Below are 26,160 nucleotides of genomic sequence, written 5' to 3'. Positions count from 1 at the left end.
ACTGTCCAGATTAATATAATATTTTTCTCTCCTTTTAAAAAAAATGTCGATACAAAATAATTTTCTGTCGTACATTTGCAAGTGTGGCTGGCAATCTATTTAAGCTGAGTAGAGTCATATAAGGGTTGTCATAGAAAATATTCACACTTTGCTAAAAGCTTTTTTTAGGAATAAATAAAAGTTATAGTTTTTATGAATAAATAAAAAAAAAACAAAGAAAACTGAATGTCTAAATCAACTAAAGTATGGCACTTTATAATCTCATTTTACTTACAAATATGGTTATAGTATTTCTTTGATGTCTGTCTAGTCAGTAGTTAGTAAAGTTTAATAAAACTTAAAAAATATATAATAAATAATATTAAATAATTTTTCACGCGTTGTGACAACCCTAACCCTATGGGGTAGGTATAGTGGGGTGACATAAGATTGATGAAGGCTACAAGTACAAGAGCAGGTTGGGGCGTCTCGGATAAGGAGGATTATTGACGCTCCAATAATGTACTACTATACTCGTAGTCGTATATATTACTTTTAAATTAGAATTATTATTATTGAAACATTATAATAGTTGAAAAGTTACTTTTATTCTTTGAAATGTGAAAAAATTAAAACTATATCTATATTTATAATCTATGACTCATCGCTGTATGTATGTACGTGGAAGAGAAATGAAAAAAATCTATTTTTTTTTTGGGGGGGGAGACATTTATTAATGTAATAGTATTCAATACATTGATTTTTTACAGTTTTTGTCTGTTTGTCTATTAGTCTGTGCGTTTGTTCACCATAATCTAAGAAATGACTAAACCGATTTAAATTCAGTTTAAATATAGCCGATTTAAATGTAGTACAAGCAAGCGAAGACGCGAGCGGATTGCTAGTCCATAAGAAACGTCTTACAATTTAGCAAGATAAACGTAATAAAAATGTTCTACATAATAATACAATTAAAACAAAAAAAAATAATAAAATTTAAGTAAGTAATTATAATTTGATATAAATAGACACAAGCATAATATTAGCGTTTGTACGTGTTCCTGCATTCATATCATAATCAGTACAACAAAGGAAGGCGTAATGCGATTAAGTCAATTAACCCAATGTGCTCGAACCTCACACAGAGGGGTCCTTTTGGGAAGTTAGGAGCTGCTAATGGCCTATTACCTACCTAATTTCTGTCAGCTAGGCAACTTTACTTTTTTAATAATCATTAATTATATAAATGAGGCTTTCGTGGCGCAGGCGCACAAGGGCGTGACTGTAACGCGATGGTTATGGGTTCGATCCTCACTCGGGGAAATTAATTATTATTTGTTAATATTTAGAATATTTTCATTTCTTCACTCTGGCACCAAGGCAAAGGCCCGGTGTTGAGCTCCGCCACTCAACATGCAAAGAAGCATCGAAAAATTCGGCGGAAAGTGGGGAACGGAATGTCTTAACACTAGGTTCCCTCTGTTTACCCTGTTATATGCGGAATATATAAAAGATGAAATTTGCAATTTTAATACTTGTGAACATACTATTTCATACCTATTCATTGTTATTACATTTTTATTTTAATTCGCAATAAAATAAACTCCAGTATTATCTTACATCGGATATAAATAAGCTGATTATATTAATAAGATTAAAAATAATTAATCATAATAATGATTAATATTAATCAATTAAGATTAATATTAATTAATCATACGTTAAATTTTAAATTTATATTATATATTTGTATTAAATAAGAGATTTAACGTATGATTAATTGATGATATTAACGATAAGTAAATATCTTCAAACTAAATATTAATATAGATTTAGGTATATCTAACAAATAGCAATTAATTAACTTATTTTCTACAATATATTAATAATAAATACCTAACGGGTGTAGTAGCGCCGGAACCAGAGCCAGCCCGCGAGGGGGACGCGAGTTCGGCACTGGGTGGGGTAGCGTGCGACACTAGCCACGCGTCCACGACCTGCCGCGTCGCCTTCCTGTGGACATTGAAGACATATTGTTAATTTATAAAAACATTTATTTAACAATCTCATATCCTCGCTGAGTTGAATTCCACTATTCAATAAGCAATTTCTTGAGAATTTGATGAAAAGTGGGGAAGAAATTGTCTAAAGGTTCATCATCGTTCAGGTCGTTCATCAGGTGTAAAAGTTTGCGTGTAAATTAGAAATATAGATAAAATTCTCGGTATGCCTCAAAAAAAACGACAGAACGTGGGGAACGGAGAGTTAACACTAGGCTCCCTCCGCCTGCCCAGCTATATACTGGATATAGCGTGTATCTGAGAGGAAAAAAAAAGAGAAACTATTGAAAATAATTTTCGGTCAGCCAAATAGAACAAAATAAACCACGCCAAAGGAAACGAGGTTAAATTACGAAACGCACAATCAGAGGACAGAATTATAGTTTCATTACAAACTAACGTAATCCGTAGTCGACTGCTGCGAGCCGCTATTATCTAGTTGTGTTTAAATTTATTAAAGAGTTTACGAGATTGCCTTGTTAAGAGCAACGCTAAAGTTTGTACTATATATCTTGTTTATTGTTGTACTTACTAATAATTATTTATTTATTATGCGCACACTGTTATTTATTAGATTTTTTTTTTATCAGCATTACACTGTATTCCGCACACAGCAGGATAGACAAAAGGAACCTAGTGTTAAGACACTCCGTCTCCCATTTCCTGCAGGAATTCTAGAGCCACATTGCACGTTGAGTATCAGAAAATGATAAATGTTAATAATGATAATGAAAATATTAAATAATTCAATTGTTCAAGTGGGAATCAAATCTACAACCTGTCGTGTTTATAGTCACACTTTGTGCTGAGCTGAGCCACTACTGGCCTCTATTGATTAGATGAGATGGAATTAACACATTCTTAGTTGCCAAAGTAAAAAAATATTATATTTGTGTTATTTAATCGTAATGTAGTTAGTAGTTGGGTCAAGCAATATTTACTGATATGAGAAATTGATAGTTCTTGGAAATAATTTCATCTAACATTATAATTATAGTGATTTAAAGAGAAAAGCCAATACCGACAAGTAAGAAGCCTTTATAATTCTTCTAGCAGATTAAATCATAAGGTAACATTTGCTCTCTCGGCTTTGAACTAAAAGGCTAGATAGGAATCGTTCCTTAAATAAATACTTGCAATTTCTAACTGAATGTTGGTTTTGATAAAAACTTTAGAATATTATTTAATGTGAGGAAGAAGATTTATATTGAAGTTTATTTTAATGGTTGCCTTTAAAATGGAAGTAAATAGAACCTTAGTAATAAGTTACTCTACTCAGAATTCAAGTAGAATCGTTTGTAATAAGCATTATATATTTTTATACATACGGGTAAAACATTATTTACATATTACATAACTCCAATATAATAACATGAAGCTGAATTTAATTAAAAAATACTGCAATAAACGGTACACCTCATAACGAACGAAAACTTCAAGTATAATTTAAATCTATTTTGGTGTCTAATAAAGGATAACGTAACAAAAGTCCTAGAAATAAAAGCTAGAACATAGTGTTCTTCAAGTAACATTGAACTGAAATAGTAACACAATTTAAAGAAATGCGATAACATATATAGAATCCAAATTGAAAATTCAATTCGTACGAGACGCTAACGAATGTTGAGGCGCAAACTTGGAGCAAACCTGAACTGGATGTAAATATCTAGTTTTTCATTAATTTTACCAGCGTGTGTGACAGTAAACGCGACAGTTTGTAAGTTCGATTCCCGCTCGAGGAAATGGAATATTTAATATTTTCTTCGCTCTTGTTTCGAGGCAAAGGGTGGCGTTGAGTTACGCCACATTACATGCAATGTTTCCAGAATTCAGCGTAGGTTAGCGGAGTGTATTAAAGGTGTATCTACCCTGCTACATAAAGGATTGTATCCAGCATGAACCAGAAGAAAAAAAGGTAAAATTTCTACGTATTATGTTTTCTCTATGTCTACTCTTCTTTTTCACTTACAATAAAGACACACCTCGTTCTAAACTAGACAGAGAATACAAAAATTACTGTTATAAGATATATTACATTACCAAAAACGAAATGATCACACCATTAAAAGTTAAAAAAAGATAAAAGATTGTAAAATATTTATACGATATTAAAATAACGGCGGCTAAATTAATTTAAACGTCAATCACACAGAAATGAATGGATGGCAAAATGAGTTCACGTTAACACCGTGCCAATGCAATAAACGAAGTAAAAAAAACTTGTTATATTTGATTATTTTCTTGCATATATTACCATTATACCTAAACATAACTATACCTAATATGTATTTAAATTGATGGAAATTTAGTATTGTTTTAGCGTCACGCTGTATCCCGCACACAGCAAGTAGGCAGAGGGAACCTAGTGTTAAGATTCCGTTCCTCATTTTCTGCCGAATGGAGACATTGCGTCTTGAGTGGCGGAACTTAAAGCCGCACTTTGCCTCGACACCAGAGAAAATATGAAATATTTCATTTCCTCGAGTGGGAATCGAACCTATAATCTGTTAAGTTTACACTTTGAGCTCCTGTGCCGCGACTGGCTTTACTATATTTAATACACTGATAAATCTTAATTTTTTAAAGTTTTTTATGAACTTTTATCATAAGAGGTGCAGCAGCACATCCTCTGACCGTAAGCCCAATGGTTGTGGGCTCGATCCCCATTCGGGGAAATAAACAATTTACATTTCCTGCCTGTATAACAAGACAAAGAAATGCGTAGAGTAACGTCACTTTAAACGCAATATTACAAGAAGCTTTTCAATTTAAATCTTTAATGCATTTCCCGTATATATTACGTCGTAAGGCCTTAACAGTTAAAACAGGAAACGTCAAGCAAAACGTTGTAAAGATATAATAGGTTCCGATGCTATGCATGTTTTAACATTAACATAATGTATGGACATATTGCACTTTTTAAAGGTCATCATTAAAATAAATCTTTTTTCTTAGCACAGTAAAATAGCCTCTAAAATTAGTAAAAACTGTTAGAATAGTTGAAATAAATGAAATATCTTTTTATGGTATCGTATTGCACACAGGAGGGAAGGTACAGGGAACCTAGTGTTAAGAGCTAAGGCACCCCGTTTCCCATGCTTATCTATACTAATATAATAAAGCGGAAGAGTTTGTTTGTTTGTTTGTTTGTTTGTTTGAACGCTAAGATCTTTGGATCTACTGGTCCGATTTACTATGTTTTTGTTTTGTATGAAAGCTGCATTCTTCAGAAGTGCTATAGGCTATATAATATTACATTACACATATGTACTAATAAATTAAAATACTTTCTAATTTGACATGCAATTTATTCTGCCATGTTAATAACAACCGTCGTTGCTAAGCACCGGTTTGCAAAGTTTCTTTGTTGCTAAGAAAACGTCACCCAAAATGAACTTATATTTTGATATTCATCCTTATAAAAATAAATATAATAGTCACTTTTGGCATTTTATCTAGATTGAAATTATAGTTTACTGTATAACATTCTAATAAATTATTAAGGAGATGTCACTGATTCCAAATGACCTAGCCTTCGGGCGGCGTAGTATGAGTAAGACCGACGCGAACGGGCAGATGACGTTGACGGTTTTATAAATTTTCATACATTTTCGAACTATTGTTAATTTTTATGTAATTATTTGCTGTTTCTAATTAATTTAAACTACACTTTGGTTCTCTTCTTATTTTATTTGATATTGCCCGCTAAAATTATCCTATTTAATAGAGAGAAATGTTTAGTTATTTCGTAGAGTCGATATCTATGTACGCACGCACGGAAAACTTTAGGTACTTTTTCTAATATTAAGAATACCTATCCTTTAGTTACTTTTAATCCTTTTGTTGGTTCATTTCAATAACTCAGATATTTTTTTCTAATAATATATAACTACTTATTGTTCTTTTTGATTATTTAGGCCTATATTTCCTTACTAATTCTAATGAAAATTGAAAATAATTTCATGAATATATTTAATAAATATTCTTATAGTTGAAGCAGGCGTAGCCGCGTCCGGGTCCACTAGTATACTTATAAGTTTAATGAGGAAACGAGTTTTTATAGCTTGTTTTCATTATATACTCGTATTATTACTACTACAGCTTGTTTGTAACAATAATAGTCAATTAAAAATATTATTTAAGACTAGTAATAAATATCAAGGCCTTACATTTTTATTAAACTGTCACACAAAAAATAAAATAAGAATAAAGTAAATTTTGATATTATTTTCGAAAAAATATGAGAAATGGAAAAAAAAAAGCAAATAATAAAGAAATTTCAATTTAAACAAGATAAATCTTAAAATAATTTCAAAACGTCACACAAAATGAAACAAAAACTACATTTTGTATTTACGCTTGAAAATAAGTAGCGAAATGAAACGTCGCTTTTACGGATATTATCACACACAAGTACCTATATTAAGCTTGTTAAAATATTTGATAGTTAATAATAAAATTCTTATCTTTAACTACAACTAATGTTCAGTTCAGCTTCACGCTGTATCCCGCACACAGCAGGAAAAGCAGAGTGAACTTTGTTAACACGCTCCCTACCCACTTTCCACTCAATTTTTCGAGGCATAGCGTGTTGAGCCGTAGCGTAGCGGAACTCAACGCCGGGCTTTCGCCTCGGTGGCAAAAAAATTATTCCCTCGAATGGAAATCGAACCTACAATCGTCACTGGCTCAGGAGCCACGACGGCCTCCATACTATACATTCCGTTTGTAATAACGAAAAGAAAATATAGTTTATTTCTCTGTATCTCTCGCTCTCGCTAAAAGGCAAACTTTGACATTCATTAGAGGAGTCGACGTACTGAAAGAAACTCTCAACCAGGTTTTAACTGTTACCTATGATACTGATTAAATCCCACAAATTTCACGTATTTTGCTCCCTAATATTTTGGAGCAGGTGAGAAGATAAATTGATTTTAAATATTTATGCATATAATATTATAATACTTAAGTATACATTTTTTTTCTTAAATATATCTAAGCATTACAATTAGTTACCAAAACGTTAAAACAATAGTTATCATTGACTTCTCCCTAATTAATAATTATTACGACATAAAATATCAAAACCCCTCCTTTTACAGATATTACCATCTTTGAGTGTGAATTTCGATCACTAACTTTACGATTATGAGATATATTTAAATATAGCTAGTCAACGTTTAATTTATTAAATCTAAAAAAAATTAAATATTATTATCCTATAATTTTATTACAGCATATTAATAATTTAGATGAAGTTACAAAAGGCTTACCTTAAGAAATAATCATGAACGAACTCTTGATTCTCATCTAGCCAGGCCTCTGTGCGGGCGCACTCCGCGTCGTAGCAGGTCGGCGCGGGCGCTCCACCCGCGCCTCCCTGCGGCTCCTCTATACTCCGCAGCTGTAGACCTGGAACAATGGAACTGGGTTTTAGTTATGTGTAATGGTACAACAAGATGGATCCATACAGGATGGATTTACAAAATATATAGTTAGAACGACAAAAAAAGCGTTTACTATAAAGTTAACCCTAGTACATGAACATTCCAAATTATTTTATTATATTTCATTCAGAAATTTATTAAATTAAATATTTCTCGTTTCATATAACATTAGGTTATACGAATATAAAATTAGACGACAGGTTTCCAGTTCGCTACAAAATTATGGATTATTGTATTTCCATAAATAAGCAATTGTTTTGCTTTACAAATAAGGTTAAAAAAATATTTAAATCCCATAAAACCCCGTCGAATATAAAAACAAACGTATAGCTTATACAATTACATATTGAATTTCATTCAAAATGTTGAAATTTCGCATGCGGTTTTCTCATTTGCAGAAACATTTAATGCTTTGGCATTTGTTGTTTAATTAAATCGTACAAGTATTGAATTAAATAATATATTTATATAATATTTAATTCAATACTGCTAAGGAAGGGTTATGTTTTTCGCTCATATCTTGTATGTATGTAATATTCTTTATTACCTCATATCTCCAGAACCGCTGAAAAGATTTTCACAATTGAGGTATCATTAGATTCGTCTTAGCAGCTCAAGTGTTCTTAGATGACATTAAAAAAATATAATCATGGTGGCTGTGGAACGCCATCCTAATAAACTATTGGGATATCATAACTATTGTTTGACTGTTAACGTGTAAACATTTATTCAATCCCCATTCAAGAAAATTAAATATTTATTTATAGTTTCATTTATTAGAAAAACCACGGCGTTGAATTCCGTAACTCAACACGCATTTTCTACAGAATTCGGCGGAAAATAGGGAAGGGAGCGTCATAGCACCAGGTTCCTTGTTTTTTTAATAATAACTTTACACTGATAAAATAATAATAACTTACTGGGTATTTCTATAGGCCAATAAGGTTGTTCATCGCCATTAAGATTCATTGTTATTCCGATTATTTATTATATAATTATTAAAATATAAATAATTGCAAAATAAACTAGTTCCGCCTTTACAGTAATAATACAATTTTTATAAACATTTACTTATGTAAAATGTCGACTAACTTCAATAGATTTCTTTTGTAATTAAAAGTTCAACGTCAAAGTCATTTTACTTGAGTGAAAGAGGTTTAATTGGCTTCATGGTATTTCATTTACAGTAAGATCTCATTACGTAAATATATATGGAATATTTATTTTATAAAATCATTATTGAAAAGGGGCCAGTCGTAGGAAATGAAAGTGTCTTCATTGCAGCTGAGTGTTTTATCACTATGTTCCCCCTGAATTCTATGCAATGTGCGAGATTATTAGAACATTAATTATTTATTTATATGCAAGCTAATGTAAAAATTTGTAAAACTTAAAAAAAACGTACTAAACTAAAAAAAACGTACTAAACTAAAAATATGTACGTAATTATAATAAAAGCTAAAAAAGTACTTTTCAGGAGTAAAAGGCTGAAAATAATTCTACGTAACATTTCCACATGAAACGCAATACGAACAAAAAATTCAGCGTACGTTAGCAGAACGAGCATAATCTCAGGAAACAGGATCTTTAGTAAGATGTCACTTGCAATATTTTAAGCCTTTTCTTATTTAGTGTAACTTATTTAGAATTTTGTTATTTCTATTTGAATTTCTAAGCTAAAATATTACTAAGAAATGGCGTGATGCATAGAGAGCAGAGAGAGAGAGATAGAGCATATAATAATATACGTAAAATAATATGATTAAATTATTACTTTACCAAACTTTCGGTACGAGGATGTAGGTTGGAAACATCGTCTCGTGAAACTTTGCAATTAAAGTTACAGTACATTCCCAATGGCAATAAACAGAAACATCTGCTCAGTCAACAAAGCGATTAAAGACGTCATATTGTAATATCCCATCAAAAACTTAAATGAAATGAGAGCCAAGTTAACTATAAAATAACTCGATGTTCTCCACTTCACCGACAAAACAATGGTAGATCTATACTGGTGCCGAATTCTTTGCTAGAGATAAAATTCAAAAGCTTATTAGCACATTTTTAAAACCCCCCAAAGGTATTAACAAATGTGCTAAATTTCCTGCATGTAGACTAATTGGTTGACGAGTTATGAAGGACTCAAAAGTAGCTTGAAATGTTTCGCGCAGAATACAAACTTTTTAACTTGGCTGTGCACTCTATCGAGTGTACAGCCAAGTTTACGTTACCAAACTTTGGGAACCCTTCCTAGTATATATAAGTAGAAAACATAGTCTCGTGAAACTTGGCAATTAAACTTCCCATAATGAATTCCCATTCCCGATGGCAATAAACAGAAGCATCTGCCCATTCAACAGACCGATTAAGAACTCCATATTGTAATATCTTCTTAATTGCAATAGACACGCTCTGATGGTTATCGACGATCGTATGCGATCCTAGTACGAGTCGCAATTATACAAGCAAGCCACGTTTGTTTTCGCCTAATTGAAACTGACACGAGCTATCGCATGCAAATACTGGCACAAAGGCATTGTCGTTATTAAATTATAGTAGTTATTGGTTTTAGTATGTTATTTAAGCTTAATTAATATGTTTTTTTTATTGTAGTTTAAATAATTTATAGCTGACTAGCGACTAACGCGCGGCTTCGCCCGCTTTAACTAATTTTTATGATGTGAAAATAATCAAATTTTGGAAGGTAAAATGTAAACACGTTTTTATTTATTACAAATATAAATAGAATTTACACATAATGCTTTACATAAACATTGGTAAATATTTCTCGTCTATTCTAATACGATGTTTGTACAGGCAGGCGTGTTTGGGATAGTTATAGGAAAAATAATAAATAGTTTTCTTACAAAAGAAAATAAATCAGCTTTGATCTTAAAATTGCTTTTCATTTATGCGCCTTCTAGACAACATCGTACATACAATGTACCTAAACAGGAAAAGTAATTTCAAACTTAACTAATTTGCTCGGAAATAGTGAGGTTATAACAATAATATTAGAGACAATAACGTGTGCTTTTCATATAAAATTTTATATGATTTTTAATTTATTTTTTTATGTTTTACCTACTAGGTACTTAAAATATCGAAATGAAGACTTATTTAAATATATCTAAAGTTATGGGCACCATTTATTTCCATGTCTTATTTTTACAAGGCAGATTACGGCAGAGCTAGTCTCCGGAAGTGTCTCAACAATAGGTTCCCATGTTCCCTTTGCATGCACCGCTATTTGCAGGATGCAAGACAAAAAAGACAGAAAGACAAAAAATAATAAACCCTGTTAGTTCGAAAATGTAACAGAAACCAATAACACTAAGCAAATATTCTCAACCCCAACCAATATTCTCAATCATCTCTTCAGGAACATATGGAAGTTAAACGAGAATCACTTTAGAGCCGCTGTTATGTAAATGCTAACTACTCTAACCCTCATCTCTGGGGGAGTATGCAAACAACTACGAATCACTATCAGAACAGAATGCGTTGGACGTACAAGGGCGTTGGGTTGAAATATTTTTAATCTAAAATAGCCTGTTTGGACGATATTGGTTATAATAAAAAAAAAAATAATAACCAAGTTTATATTGAAAATAAATTTATATTGTTAATAATAATATAAGCTTGATTTTTCCATAAAAAAAATATATTGTTGTAACAAAGATAAAATAGGCGTCAGTTGACTTTAAATCCAATTTTTAATTTGTAGGTCCATTTTTCTTCAATTTCACACTGTATATTTATGTATGTGGTTTTTATTTAGATAAAAGATATTAAATATATTAGAAAAATATTAAATTCCACCAGTGATTTAACCCTGAAAAGTCGAGGCACGAGGCATATTGATTCCCTTCCAACTAAATTTAGCTCTATAGTGAAAGTCGAGCTTTGCAAAGTTTATTTTAGCGTAAGTAATGAATTTTAACCCTTTATTGCATTATGTATGTAAATCTGCCTATTCAATAATATAAAGGATTAAGATGATTTGGTCTATCTGTAATAGAATTATTTGTCTATTTCAAAATTTGTGCTAAACTTTGAGAAACGTAATGTTTTAATTGATGAAGTTAGTTACGAATGGACCTATATGTATTTTTTTTGTACATGTAATTTTATTTTTATACAACGTATTTAAAACACACAAAATGGTAAAGCTTTAAGTTCGAATATCACTTCAGGAACTTAAAATTTGATTTTCTTAAAGTTTGAAACCAAAGATAAAAGTCCGCAACGGAATTATTCGTTAGTTTTTTTTTTATTTACCGTACGGTAACCCTTTTATGGGTACGCCACCTGAGGGGGCTCAAGCGGGTTATGTAGGACTCGTGGACTGGCAGATGAAGGCCATCTACATTACCTACTAAGAGCTCAAGGTCGACCGCCGAAGTTCAGGGTTACGAGAGCCAAAAGAATCTTCCATGATCCCAGCGGAACGACATGACCTCAACTATGGAAAGTGCAGAAGAAACATCGTTCACAAAATACATGAAATAGACATTATTTTGTGGATGGTTCCAGAGAAAAATGACACTTGTTTTAATAATGGACGCGACAGTCAAATTTTGTGGGTATATAAAGCAATTTTTTGCCAGACGTCCTCTAATACGAAGATATTAACATTTTAACCAAATGTTTAATATAAAGATAGTTTCCAACACTATAACGCGGTAACATTTCAGTAGAAAAAGTAGTTTTATATTGCAGTCCACGTACAATAAAGACAGTACTAGACAACAAGTCAACAATTTTATTACATTTAATATTTTTATTTTGTATTTTACGAACTTCTATAAAAAGTGACAATGCAGTTGCACAAAAGCAACGACAAACTCTATCATCTATTATTTTGAAGTTTTTCAGCTCTAGCGAAAGTCGCTAAAAACTTCTAAGTCAGACTGCATACATAAAATCACTCTTAGAGTTCACTACACTCAGTTATTTGCATACTTACTTTAATTCCCCTATTCTGCTCGCATATTCAAAGGTGAAAAGTTTTATATTATAGCTTCTTAACACAACTTTAACGATGAAGTTTTAAGTGAACAATTTCATTTCACATCACAGATCATAAGAAATAATGTTGAGAAATTTCAAATAATATAAAAATTAAATACATTTTAATGCAGGTATGATTTTTATTATTACATTTTTATGTATGTAACTTTTACGACCTCCCAAGTAATCTATCACCCATAATATTTGTAAATATATATATTTTTTTATATATCATCCTCTACATTTGTTTAAGTTTCATTTGTATGTTAAGTTAACTTTTTGTATATATTATACAAAAAAAAAATAAAAAAAAATCATTATATATAATTCTATTATAATTTACGTTTCTATTAAATATTATGTATAAAAGAAACATCATCTTTCAATAATCGAGCAAATTATCGACTGGCACTGATGGAAATATAATCCCTCTTTTGACCTTCGTCCAGTCGAGGCGTCCACGTGTTTCTTCTTAGCACACATTCTGTTTACGATATTAAGACATTATATTATTAAAATACCCTCTCATCTTGCTTGTCAGTTGTATTTATTAATAACTATATGTTACCTACTGACCTAGTTATATATATTATATTTTTCGAATTAGAAGAACAAATAGCTAGAGAGTCAAACGAGGTTCTCCTCGCTTAAATTTATTTTTATATTACAGCGATAGGATTCGTAGAAGGAAAAAAAGTCGTTTCTAATGCCTAGAAGAATGTAGAAAGTACAAAAAGTGTGAATGCACAAAGTTTCATGATAATCGGTTCAGTAGTTTTGGCGTGAAATGCAAATTTTAGCAGAAATCAAAGCAGATATTATGATAAAATAATTCAATGTTCATAACGTCTGTCTCGAACCAGCCCTTTGTAGATTCAACGTAAATTGCGTTCACGATGCTAACGCGAGTGAACAGCTGGTCTGCTCCGCCCATGCATAGACGTTGCCAACCAAATACTCCAGAAGATGGAGATGTGAACATCATTTACTTTTTTTAATAGAAAATAATAATATAAATCCTAGAGAAAAATCAAGGCCAGGTGCCAGTCGTGGCGCACCTGGCTCACAAGCGTGTGACTGTAATCACGACTGTTTATGGGTTCGAGTTTCATTCCAAGATATTATATATTTTCATTTCTTCGTTCTTGTGTCAAGTCGTTGTTGAATCGCCAGTCGCAATACCTCCAGAATTCGGCGAAAAGTGGAGAGCGGAGTGTCTTAACACTAACATCTGTCTACTCTGCTATATGAACCCCAAAGATATATAATATCGATATATATCAGAAATCGATTCAACGAGATATCTTTAATATGTTTTAGTTTAATGAGCGGTATTGAGAGACGGGAACGGCACTTTCAGTCCATTAATTATTGGAAAGCCTTAAAGCCAAGACTGGAGTGAAGAGGTTATCGATTCAAATTCTATTGGCCAGATAATTTCATGCCCAAATATACGGCATCGTAAAGCGATGCTTGTTTTTATAAGCTATAAAATTCTGTTCAATGTTAAGGAGGAAATTAAATTTATATAACTACCACATAGAATACTGATGGTAGCTCAAGAATTGAATTTAAATCAACAATAATAATAAAAAGTATAATCCAAAAATAAAGGTCGTCATGGCGCACCGGCACAAGGATGTGACTGTAACGCGACGGTTGTGGATTCGATCCCCACTCGAGAAAGTTGAATATTTATTTACCTACGTCTATATTTCCATTTCCTCGCTCTGGTGTCGAGGGAAAGCGCGGCGGTGAGTTCTGCCACTCAACTTAACACTAGGCAAAGCAACTTAACAAGTCTTAACACTAGGTTCCCTATGGCTACCCTGCTGCTGAAGTTGAAAAAATAATAACAATAAAAATAATAACTTAAAAATAAAAATAATAATAATATAAGACTTAAAAGATGAAATACAAACTGAATTTACAGAAAATATACACACAAAGAATCCTTTCATAGTAAATTTCTGAAAAATATGGCAATATACAATGTTAGAGTAAAACTTAGTTCAAAACACGAGCAGTAGAATGTAGCCGGAATCATAGAAAATGTTTTTAGGAAATATTTGTTTTGTAAAATTTTAGTCTTAACTTAACGTTAGAGCTCAGCGAAGTAGATATTTCATATAAGTACAGTGGAAAGTAGAATTTATTTTAGCGGGTTAGAATAAGCAAGTTAGCTTTTGGAGAGTGACCGCAAACATTGAGTATTTACTCAGTTTAATTTTGTTATTATTACTCTAAATTATCATATATTATTGTGGGTTCGATCCCCACTCAGGGAAATTTATTAATATTTCATTTCTTCCTTGGCACCAAGGCCGCCGTTGAGTTTCGCCACTCGATATGCAATGCCGAGTGAAATTCGGCGGAAAGTGGAGAACGGAGTGTTTTAACAGTAATTTCTCTCTGCTTACCCTGATACACGCGAGATACAGCTTAAAGCTGATTTGATTTATATATATCAGCATAAGCAAAAATATTAATTCAATACTATACATTTCGGGCTCACCTTATGATCGAGAAAAAAAGGACAGTATATTTCGAAATTTTAATTTTAATGACTATATCTTAATTGAATACTTTAAATTCTTTAAAAAAAAACATCTTAAATTGTGTTCAATTAAGCTTGATATAATTTTCTCGAAGTTGCCAAGCCAATTTACTCACCAAGTTTAAATTGTTTGCAACTACTCAGGCTTTGTATGTACTTTGCCATATAAATTAAGGACATTAGCTAATAGAAATTATTTTTAATAATATTTATATTTATTTTATGATTAAAGTTGATCACGAAAAACAAAAACTGATATAAACTATTTGAAATAGAATAAGTATATTCTCTACTATAATTGAGCTCTATAAAAATTATTAATTCCTATTATTTTTGATTGATTTATTATAATAAACTTAATAAATATTCATAATATTATAATCTAACATCTACACAATATTAAAAAAAAACTTAAATAAAAAATTCGGCGATCTAAGCCAGTTTTATAAGTATTAAATTATACAAGATTTTTTTATTAACTAGCAAAGGTTTTGCTACGTTTAACCTAGCAAAACCTGTATCTAATAGCTGTTATACAGCGTGTTCGAAAATTTATATCCCAAATAAACGGGGAATGGTGTTATGGGTAATAAATATTACGATATAGGAAGCAACGAGCTATACTGAGGTAGTTAAAGCAATATCTATTACGATTTTATATCTCTGATAGGCCCACGTTCTATCTAAAACATGGGCTAAGAACTAGACACCTATTTGTAAGATTTATTATGAGAATTGAAAGATGTAAAAAAACTAAAAGAATATATAAATATACGTAATTTATAAAATAACGTGGGAATCACTTTAGTATTTTTTTGAAATTATTTATTTTGCAATTTTACGTTTAATTTTTGCAAGTAAATCATTTTGAAATATAAAGTGTCATACTCCCATAAAAATATATTATTACAAAACAATCTATAAAATCTAAAAAAATGATGCGCATATAATAAACGAGGTACCGAGAGAAATCGGTACCTTGGTTTTCCTAGCAAAACATCAGGTTTATATGCTACGAAAATATTTAATTGTCATAGGCACCTAGACTGGCAGAACTCAACGGCGGGCTTTTGCCTTGGTGTCAGGCCGCAGAAATGATAATGTGATGGAATGGCAGATTATGGGATCGAACCCACCACAGTCGCGTTACGGACGATGGGTAAGATCTAGGTCAAAATAGCACTGTAATCACAGTTCAAAACTCGGCTTCCACCAGCTTTTCTCCTCATTTAGAGTTGTATAGCACAAGCAAATATCTAAATCCCTTGTGTCGTTAGTACAGCGTGTGTAGGCTTGCCACTAGCCCGGAGTAATCGAGTGTTATGAGCACTACACATGCATCGATAACGATAGCCGGTAGATACACACTTGAACGAGGTCGGTATACCTACCTATATAATATAGGTAGCGGTATTACTTACTTATATATACAGGGTGTCCCAGGAGTCAACGATAAAACGAAACCAGGTGATAGACCAAGTCATGACAGTTATGAGAAAAATATAAAAAAAAATCTTTGTCATGTATTTTTAATATTATATTGATTTTAAAAAATATCGGAAAAACCTACACCCTGTGATGGTTTTTCAAGTCCCAGGACTACAAATATTACTCTTTCTTCATTTTTTTTTCTGTAATGTAATCATGAGTAATCCTTCTGTGAATTACAGTTTAACATTGAAACATACCTGCATCAATTTTCAATAAAATATCGTGTTTTTGCCAAACAATAAATTTAAAATTTTTACTACACCCAACTTTAACCGACTGTACTATAAAAAAAATGTACTACACTGTTTTTGCAAGTAGTTTTAAAAGTTGGCGCATTTAATCTGAATTCCGAAATGGTACGACACTTGCTGGATTACTTCTTTGTTGAAGAGAGAAAAATCGAAATACACGATAATCGGGATAACGTTCAGCTTTTTGGTATCTTTTCCGATACATTCTAGCTGAAGCATTTGCGTTACATAACCACTCTCCATGAATGAAATGCATATTGGCAATGCGTGAAAGACCTATATGGCCTGCGAGAGCCCGGACTCGAGCACTATCCTTATAAGTCCTGGGCCAGCCCCTAAGTTGGAAAAGTTTAGGTACCTTGGATCCGTCATGCACGAGTCTGGAGGCATCGATCACGATCTCCTTGGCCGGATAAGAGTTTGGATAGTATCCTGCGATCACAGACCACACCAGTGATCTCCCGCCACTTAACCCAGGCAACGCTTATCCGACTTAGGGGCTGGCCCAGGACTTATAAGGATAGTGCTCGAGTCCGGGCTCTCGCAGGCCATATACTCGGTCTTTGACACATTGCCAATATGCATTTCATTCATGGAGAATGGTTATGTAATACTAATGCTGCAGTTAGAATGTATCGGAAAAGATACCAAAACGCTGAACGTTATCCCGATTATCGTGTATTTCGATTTTTCTCTCTTCAACAAAGAAGTAATCCAGCAAGTGTCGTACCATTTCGGAATCCAGATTAAATGCGCCAACTTTTAAAACTACTTGCAAAAACAGTGTAGTACATTTTTTTTATAGTACAGTCGGTTAAAGTTGGGTGTACTAAATATTTTAAATTTAATGTTTGGCAAAAACACGATATTTTATTGAAAACTGATGCAGGTATGTTTCAATCTTAAACTGTAATTCACAGAAGGGTTACTCATGATTACATTACAGAAAAAAAAATGAAGAAAGAGTAATATTTGTACTCCTGGGACTTGAAAAACCATCACAGGGTGTCGGTTTTTCCGATATTTTTTAAAATCAAAATAATATGAAAAATGCATGACAGAGATTTTTTTTTATATTTTTCTCATAATTGTCACGACTTGGTCTATCACCTGGTTTCGTTTTATCGTTGACTCCTGGGACACCCTGTATATATATAGGTATTACTTCTAAAACGTTTTATAGGATAGAAGATATAGGGATTAGTTTGTATCGATTTATTAGTGAACGCTTTTAGTTTTGTAATATAACTCTTTCAGGTTTTATCTAACTCGGTTTTCCTTATTGTTATTTCTATATTATCTATATATATAAAAGGACTTGTCCTCACTGACTGAGGTAAGACGCACGCACAGCCGTAACCGCTGTGCGTAGAAACGTGGAATTTGGACAGATGTTTACTTTCGTAATCTGGACATCCACTAAGAAGGGATTTTAAAAAAAATTAACCGTAAAGGGGTGAAATAGGGGTTGAAAGTTTGTATGGAAAAAAATTTAAATCCGCACCGATTTTTATAAAATTTCAAATTTAGATTTTTGAAAGTATTTAATTGAACACGTGTTTCGTCGTATTCTAGAATTCTCCCCCTAAGAGTGCAGATAAGGGGTTGAGAGTTTGTACAGATTTTTTTTAAATCGGCACCGATTTTTATAAAATTTGAAATTCAGACTCTTAAAAGTATTTAATTGAACACATGTTTCACGGGTTTCTAGAATTCTTCCCCCAAGGGTGCAAATAAGGGGTTGAAAGTTTGTACGGAAAAATCTTTAAATCGCCACCGATTTAAATAAAATTTGAAATTTAGACTCTTAAAAATATTTAATTGAACATGTGTTTCATGGTACATTAGAATTTACCTCTACGGGTGCAAATAAGCAGGCGTAGCTGCGCGCGTCCGCTAGTATTCTATAAAAGTAACGTTCTTTTTCTTCTACAATAATATAAATAAATATTATTTTTTTAAAAACTTAGCTAGGTTTAAAATGTAACCGTAACCCGCACATAGCAGAGAAGGCAGAGGGAACCTAGTAACCTGTTGCTAAGATATTTTGTTCATATGGAGACACTTTCATTCTCCATTCTGGCGCCTCATTACCACAGCGATGAAATGAAAATATAAAATATTTAATTTCTTCAAGTGGAAATCGAACCCAAAACCTGTCGTTTTTTGCATTTACAAAGAATCATATATGATATACCTAATATGATTTAGTAAGGCAATTGTTTATGAAACAATGTCTATTAGATAATTGTTTGATTGATTGTGTCTATTTGACTGAGTTCTGCACAGATACAGGTCAAGCAGTAATTTCCTGGTCCCGTGCTTGGTTTCCGCAAATCCACACCACAATGTATAGGAGGTATGAGAACTTAATCTACTAAATATAGTTACAAATATATTGTAAAAAGTTATAAAGGATTATTTTAGAAACTCAATCAACAGCACAGTTGTTACTTCTGAACGAATTCCTGGATTATATACTATTATTTATTAACGTGTTTCTCTAGTAATATTAGTTATTCTATTATATAGAGTTTCTTATAACAATTATTTCTTAGATATCCCAACAGTACCCATGTAATATATCGATAACAGCTTCACGCTGTATCCCGCACACAGCAGTGTAGGCAGAGGGAACCTAGTGTTAAGATATTCCGTTCCCCACTTTCTGCCGAATTCTGGAGGCATTGCGTGTTGAGTGGCAGAACTCAACGCCGCGCTTTGCCTCAACACCAGAGCGAAGAAAATGGAAATATAAACGTAAATAAATATTTTACTTCCTCGAGTGGGGATCGAACCCACAACCGTCGCGTTACAGTCACACCCCTGTGCCGCTGCGCCACTGCGGCCTCAAATTCAGTAGTTCGGCATTCCAGTGACTATAAAATTAATATATTCTGAGAGTATAATAGCATACATATAAGTCGTATAAGAGATTTAGATTTTATTAACATCAATTGAATAGGTGAAAGTAAATGATATTTCTTTTTATAAAATATCTATAGCCAGTATTTGCTGAATAGAATCGTATTTAACTAAGTTTTATACTTTTTTTGTTACTATTTTATATCTATATTTTTGTAGGGAAAATTCCCTGAAATAGCAAGGAATCTAGTGTTAGACTCTCCGTTCTCCACTTGCCGCCGAATTTACGAGGCATTACGCGTTGAATAGCGCAACACAACCTCTCTCTATACCTTGTTACCAGAGCGAAGAAATGAAAATATTAATAAATAATAATTAAATGCCCCGAGCGGTAATCGAAACCATACCCGTCGCGCTTACAGTCACACGTTTGTGCCCTGCGCCATAACGGCCTCAAAATCCAATTCTTATTACGATACTAAAACGTACAACAACTCAAAAAGTTAATAATTACAAAGGAATGTTTTTACAATTCATTAATTTCATTTTACAGACAAAAAAATTACTACAATCCATAAATGAGAGTAATAAAGGCGGGATTTCAAAGAATCTTAGCCACTTAGTGACATGAGAAAAAGCAATATGTCAAAATCAATTATATTGACGATGTGACCGATTAAAGGTTTTCAAAAAAAAGTCAAAATATAATTTCATTGCTTATTTTTAAAATGAGTTGAATGTGAGTCTTATATCAAGAATGGTATTTTTCAAGTAGGTACTATTAATTTTTATTTAAGCTTTACATGTATTCCGCATGTAGCAGGGTAAGAAGAAGAAGCCAAGTGTTAACACACTCCGCTGTCCACTTTCCGCCGAATTCTGAATACATGGGCACTGACATTGGCATATTTTCCTCGACACCAGAGTGAAGAAAATATTAGACCTACTAAAGGTCTTGAGTGGAAATCGAATACACAACCTATAGCGTTCATAATCACACGCTTATAGTATATAGTATACTATAGTAAAAATATTTTTAAATAAAAATTTATGCCAAGAAAATTAATTATATAATTTATAAAGAAACCAAAATATTCATATATAATACGAAAATTGAGTTTCCGAAGAGTAAAGCAACATAATATTCATTTCTAAGGAACGTTCATAATTAAAAGTCAATCAATATGTTTCTTTGGTTATATTTAGAACGACAGACAATATTTATTTATTTTATTTATGTACAATTACATAACTTTTATGATAGGAAACTTTTATAATTTTTCTTTATCTAAGCATATTTAATTTGAGTATAATCTTATCCAAAATCAGCTTCAAATAGAAGCAGAGGGAACCTAATGTTAAGACACTCCGTCCCCTATTTTCCACTGAAGTTTCCTAATAGCAAACTCGACGCCAGGCTTTTGCTTAGGTGCCAGAGCGAATGAAAATGTTAAAAAATAATAATTCATCCATTAATCGTGTGGGGATCGAACCCAAAACTGTCGCGTTACTGCCGTACCTTTGCGATACTACACCACGACGGTCTACCTGAATTGAATATATTTCAGAATATTATTATTACAACTAACGTCACAAATTGTTATTTTCTTTATATTCATTTAGAAATGTAGTAAGTATAAAAATACATCCAAATATATAGTAATTGTATTTACCACGGTCATTAGCGTATGTGCTAACTTCATCTAATGCGGTTTGGCTGTTCTTACGTAATAGACTAACAAAACCTATGTTTAAGACAATTAGGACCTATTTGTTATTATTTATAAATATATATAAAAGTACTTGTCCTCACTGACTGAGGTAAGACGCACGCACAGCCGTAACCGTTGATGGTAGAAACGTGAAATTTGGACAGATGTTTACTTTCGTAATCTGGACATCCACTAAGAAGGGATTTTGAAAAATTTTAACCCTAAAGGGGTAAAATAGGGGTTGAAAGTTTGTATCGAAAAAAAATTAAATCGGCACCGATTTTTATAAAATTTGAAATTTGGATTTATAAAAGTATTTAATTGAACACGTGTTTCGCGGTTTTTTAGAATTTACCCCCTAAGGGTGCCAATAAGGGGTGAAAGTTTGTATGGAAAAATCTTTAAATCGCCACCGATTTTTATAAAACTTGAAATTTAGACTCTTAAAAATATTTCGTTGAACACAAGTTTCGTGGTTTATTTTAATTCACCCCTAAGTGTGCAAATAAGCGGGCGAGGCTGCGCGCGTCCGCTAGTTATTTATATTAAGTCAGTTAAAAACTAATATTTTATATGGGTAAATAGAAATAAAACTAAATGTAATGGACCAAACCAGCAAAATATATTTCCATTATTTTATTCATAAAATATCAAAGATCACGTCATATATTTTGAGGGAAGTTAGGGAGTAGTTAGTTTAGTTATATTAAATTTACCTTAACATAAAATAGAAAAATATAACTATTATAAAATAGAGAAATCTATAAATATTAATCTTAAAGAAACTAAAAATAGTATTATAGTTTGACACGTGCATGTAAAATGCTCTAATATTAGCTTTCATTTATCGCATTACCGTCTCGTGTTTGAGTATTCAATTCGAAGATCGAGTGAATAACTTTTATATTGTACAATGGAAGATTCCTTCGTTAGAATTACTTATTAATTATTTAATCAAATTTGGCTACCCTAACTCAGTAAGTTTCTAATTTTTAATTCTTTTTTCTTTAATTTACTCTCTTTGTCTCTGCGGTATGCTTAAATAATTATCTAAAACTGTGTGGAAAGAAGGACGGAGTGGCTTAGTTTAGATATTTTTGTTAATACAGGAAAAACGCGAGAAATTCATAGGTAAAAAATATTAGCAAGAATCTAAAAATATTAAAATAATACTAGGTATATACTTTAGGCCAGTTTGTTCTTCAGCGCAAGCGTGTGACTGTAAAAGCGAGACTTGTGGAGTTCGATTCCTACTCAACGAAAATAAATATCATAATTAAAATTTAATTACACCGCTCTGGTGTTGAATTCCGCCAAACAACTAGCAATTGCTCCAGAATTCATCAGCAAGTGGGGAACGGAGGTGTCTTAATGGGAACAGAGTGTCTTATCTCTAGGTGCCTAGGTGCCTACCCTACTATCTGCAGAAGCCAAAAAAAAGGCATATACAATATATATTTAAACAGTAGGATTGTATAGTATTATACTATCAAAGTACTTATAGTAATCAACAAATTTGCACTTAATTATTACTATTCCATTTAGAATGAACGTTTGTGTTCACAATAATTAAAGCATTACAGTACAATTGATTGTATAAACACGTTGTTAATTACTTTGGAGGTATAAACACGATTTCACTCACTAAACCTATCCCTCTCTTCCCTCTTTATATAGTTTATAGTTCTGTATTGAATATTAAAATTTATGTAGGTAGACAATATGTTAGATTCTATTTTTTTTTTCAGTTGAACTAAGTGTTATACGATACTAGGTGTTACTATTTATGTTTTTATTATGTAAATCGATATGATCGATACTAATCGTTGCGCAAAAATATCTATAAGAATCAAAATTGTGATACACTTTGCAATTCAGCTTAAAACGGCATAAAAAACAAAATTACATAACTTAACGCTGTTTCCCCCATATAGTAGGATAGAGAAATGCTCCTTAAGACACGTCCTCTCCCACTTCCCACGCCCAATTTTCGCTACATTGCGTATTGAGTCAAAATTTCAGAGCTCAACGCCGCGTACAATATACAAAATATATAAAAAATATAGTTCTATAAGCGAACATACGTACTTTTCTTGTGATTGAGACATGATCCGTGGAGGCGGCACATGCTCGCCGTCTGCCCCATGCGGGCGCTACCGTCCACGCGACTCCATCCGTCGGCTGACACTTCCACTACATTGCCACTTCATTTATTATTTCATTCACTCAACACAACACTATTTATTTTTTCTTATTATCATTTAACATTATTTGCGATACTAGCTGTAGATAATATTTTATTAATAATAATAATAAATAAACCTGTTGATTATAACTGAAAGTGCATTAAAATATTTATTTTTAGTGCGATTTACGTTCCTTTTTTTTCTCATTTCCGTAGCACGGTAGCAATTTAAACACGTATAAAATTATCGTCCAGAAAAGCCTCAAATTGCAGTATTAACCACTTATCTTTTGAATGCAAAATTTATTATAATTTCCCTCATTACCGTATTACGTATAATATATAAGAATTATGATAAGTAAAGATTCTACATCATCACACTAATATTATAAATGTGAATGTAAGTTTGTCAGTTACGCTTACACGCCAAAACTACTCAACCGATTATCATGCAACTTTGTACACATATTCTTAGAAGTATTAGAAAGGACATGAGACACTTTTTAAAAAAAAATAATATCCTTTGGTTACAATGTAAAAATAAGTTTAAACGGGTAAATCCGCGTTTGAGTCTGTAGGAATAATATAACCTGGTCCAAGAAAATTACAATAAAAAGGATTTATCGTTTGAAATATAAGTGATAAATAAATATTCAATGATAATAGCCGACATAATGAACCGCAAAATTCACTTTGCCTCTAACAACAAGAATCAGTTATGCAGATTTTAATCTTCTTAAGAGCGAAAGCGCGGTTAGTTCTTACTGACACTGACTGACACCAAGTAGCGTAAGTAAGATAGACTATCACGTCATTTCTCATTAAATAGCTTCAAAAAATATTATACATGTATATTATATATATTTTAAGCATTAAATATCAAGGTGGACACGATTGCCGTTCAAGGGGAGGAATTATTTTCATTCCCTAATTTTGGCAACGAGCTCCACTCCCCCCACTTTTTAACACTAGACCCTCTACTTCTACCTATATGCGTGTTATATCATGAAGCTAAAAAAATATCAAAACGTTTATAGTTACTAGATGTGGACTAAAAGGCGATGTGAACAGCATTTGCACTATCACTCGTTATAATATAATTAAATTTACATTTTTAATTAATTCAAATGTTAACAAACAAATTAACATAAATGAATATGTAATTAAAGTAATTTCTAAAAATTAAAATGTCGATAAAACAACACTTTACATATCTACAAAGTATATTTGATTATTTATTTTAATTTTTAAGTATTACGCTATATCTCGCTTGTAGCAATGTAGATAAAGGAAGCTTAGTGTAATGACACTCCAATCCCAACTTTCCGCCGAATTCGTGAGATTATCATTTTTACCAGATTTTTGAGAGATTTTCTTTCTTACCAGAGCGAATAAATAAAAATCCTCGAGTGAAAATCGAACCCACAATCTTGTGGTACTGCGCCACGACTGGCTTCTAAATTAAACATTTCATTGTATTATTCCAGAAATAACAGAGCCTTATAATGTTTGCTAAGCAAAAGCAATTTAATGTTCTATATAACGTACTCTCTAAAGTGCGAGATTTGCAAACAGATGGAATATTTAAAATCTGAATGCGTGCCTTTTGAAATTAAGGCGAGCAAAATGAATTTTGTATTTCATTATTAATGTATGATCTTATAATTGAGAAAGTGAAAAAAATATATTATATATAGGTAATTTAGTATAAGCTGTACTGTAATTTAAAAGATACGTAACGCTTGTTTTTTTTAAATTGCTTTGAAAAAATTAATGCTATACCTACCAAAGCTAATAAGTAACATGTAAGCAATTATATCTCAGATTTGAAGCAGATTTCATATTTGCAGAAAGTAAATAATAATAAATTGTTACCTATTTTTTAATAAGAATTATTACTACACCGACTCATACTTTTACAAATTTGACATTAATAATTAAAAATCAAAGCATTATAATAAACTACAAAGAAATAAGAAACTACATATAAATATAATATATCTTCAAGAAACTACATAAACATTTCCATCTGTCCGTACATATTCATATAGATAAATTGGTATCAATAGAAACGGTGAAAGTAACGAAATAGATTGATGGCGTATACAAAACAAATGTCAATGATTAATAGCTGTGTGTACTCGTTTCGAATGTCACTCATGAATGGAGACTGTAGTATATCATTGTCGATCGATGGGAAGGTTTGTGGGAACAACACCAAGTCGTTGAACTTACCCTGACCCTGGTGAAAACTACCTAAGTTGGCCTAACTCAAATAAAATATGTTTACAGTATACAAAATAGGTAACGTTTTGAAAATAATAATAAGGCAACTTAAAATGGAGAAATTGAGGAATTACTAAAGAAATCACTAATTTATAGTCTAGACTTTATATATAGCGTTGTTTCTTCACTTTTGTATTGAATAGCAGTGTAAGTATCTAATGTTATTTGAATTAATGTAATCTGATATTTGTTATTTTTTGATATCGATCCTACGACGAAATTAATAAATATTATATTTTAAAAAATCATGTATGTTTTCTATTATACTTAAATATTCTTTTTATATCAATAAATTCACAAATTTAAAGTAGATT

The 26,160-nt window shown here is 31.8% G+C and overlaps 1 protein-coding gene across 1 annotated transcript in view; it reads right to left on the bottom strand.

The window, feature by feature from the left end:
* Nucleotides 1–26,160, bottom strand: part of LOC146538938 (dual 3',5'-cyclic-AMP and -GMP phosphodiesterase 11-like) — a 122,967-nt gene that overhangs the window by 59,647 nt on the left and 37,160 nt on the right. The window contains exons 4-5 of the mRNA XM_085185931.1: nt 7,313–7,451; nt 1,876–1,992 (exon numbers count right to left, since the gene is read on the bottom strand). Of these exons, the coding sequence (XP_085042057.1) occupies nt 1,876–1,992; nt 7,313–7,451 (256 nt within the window). The remainder of the gene's footprint in view (nt 1–1,875; nt 1,993–7,312; nt 7,452–26,160) is intronic.

The sequence above is a fragment of the Heliconius melpomene genome, chromosome 5 (genome assembly GCF_056956725.1).
Source record: "Heliconius melpomene rosina isolate 202511_hmr_F chromosome 5, ASM5695672v1, whole genome shotgun sequence".
NCBI lineage: Eukaryota > Metazoa > Arthropoda > Insecta > Lepidoptera > Nymphalidae > Heliconius > Heliconius melpomene.
The sequence above is the reverse complement of the archived record's forward strand: the minus strand, read 5'-3'. Positions and strand labels throughout refer to the sequence as shown.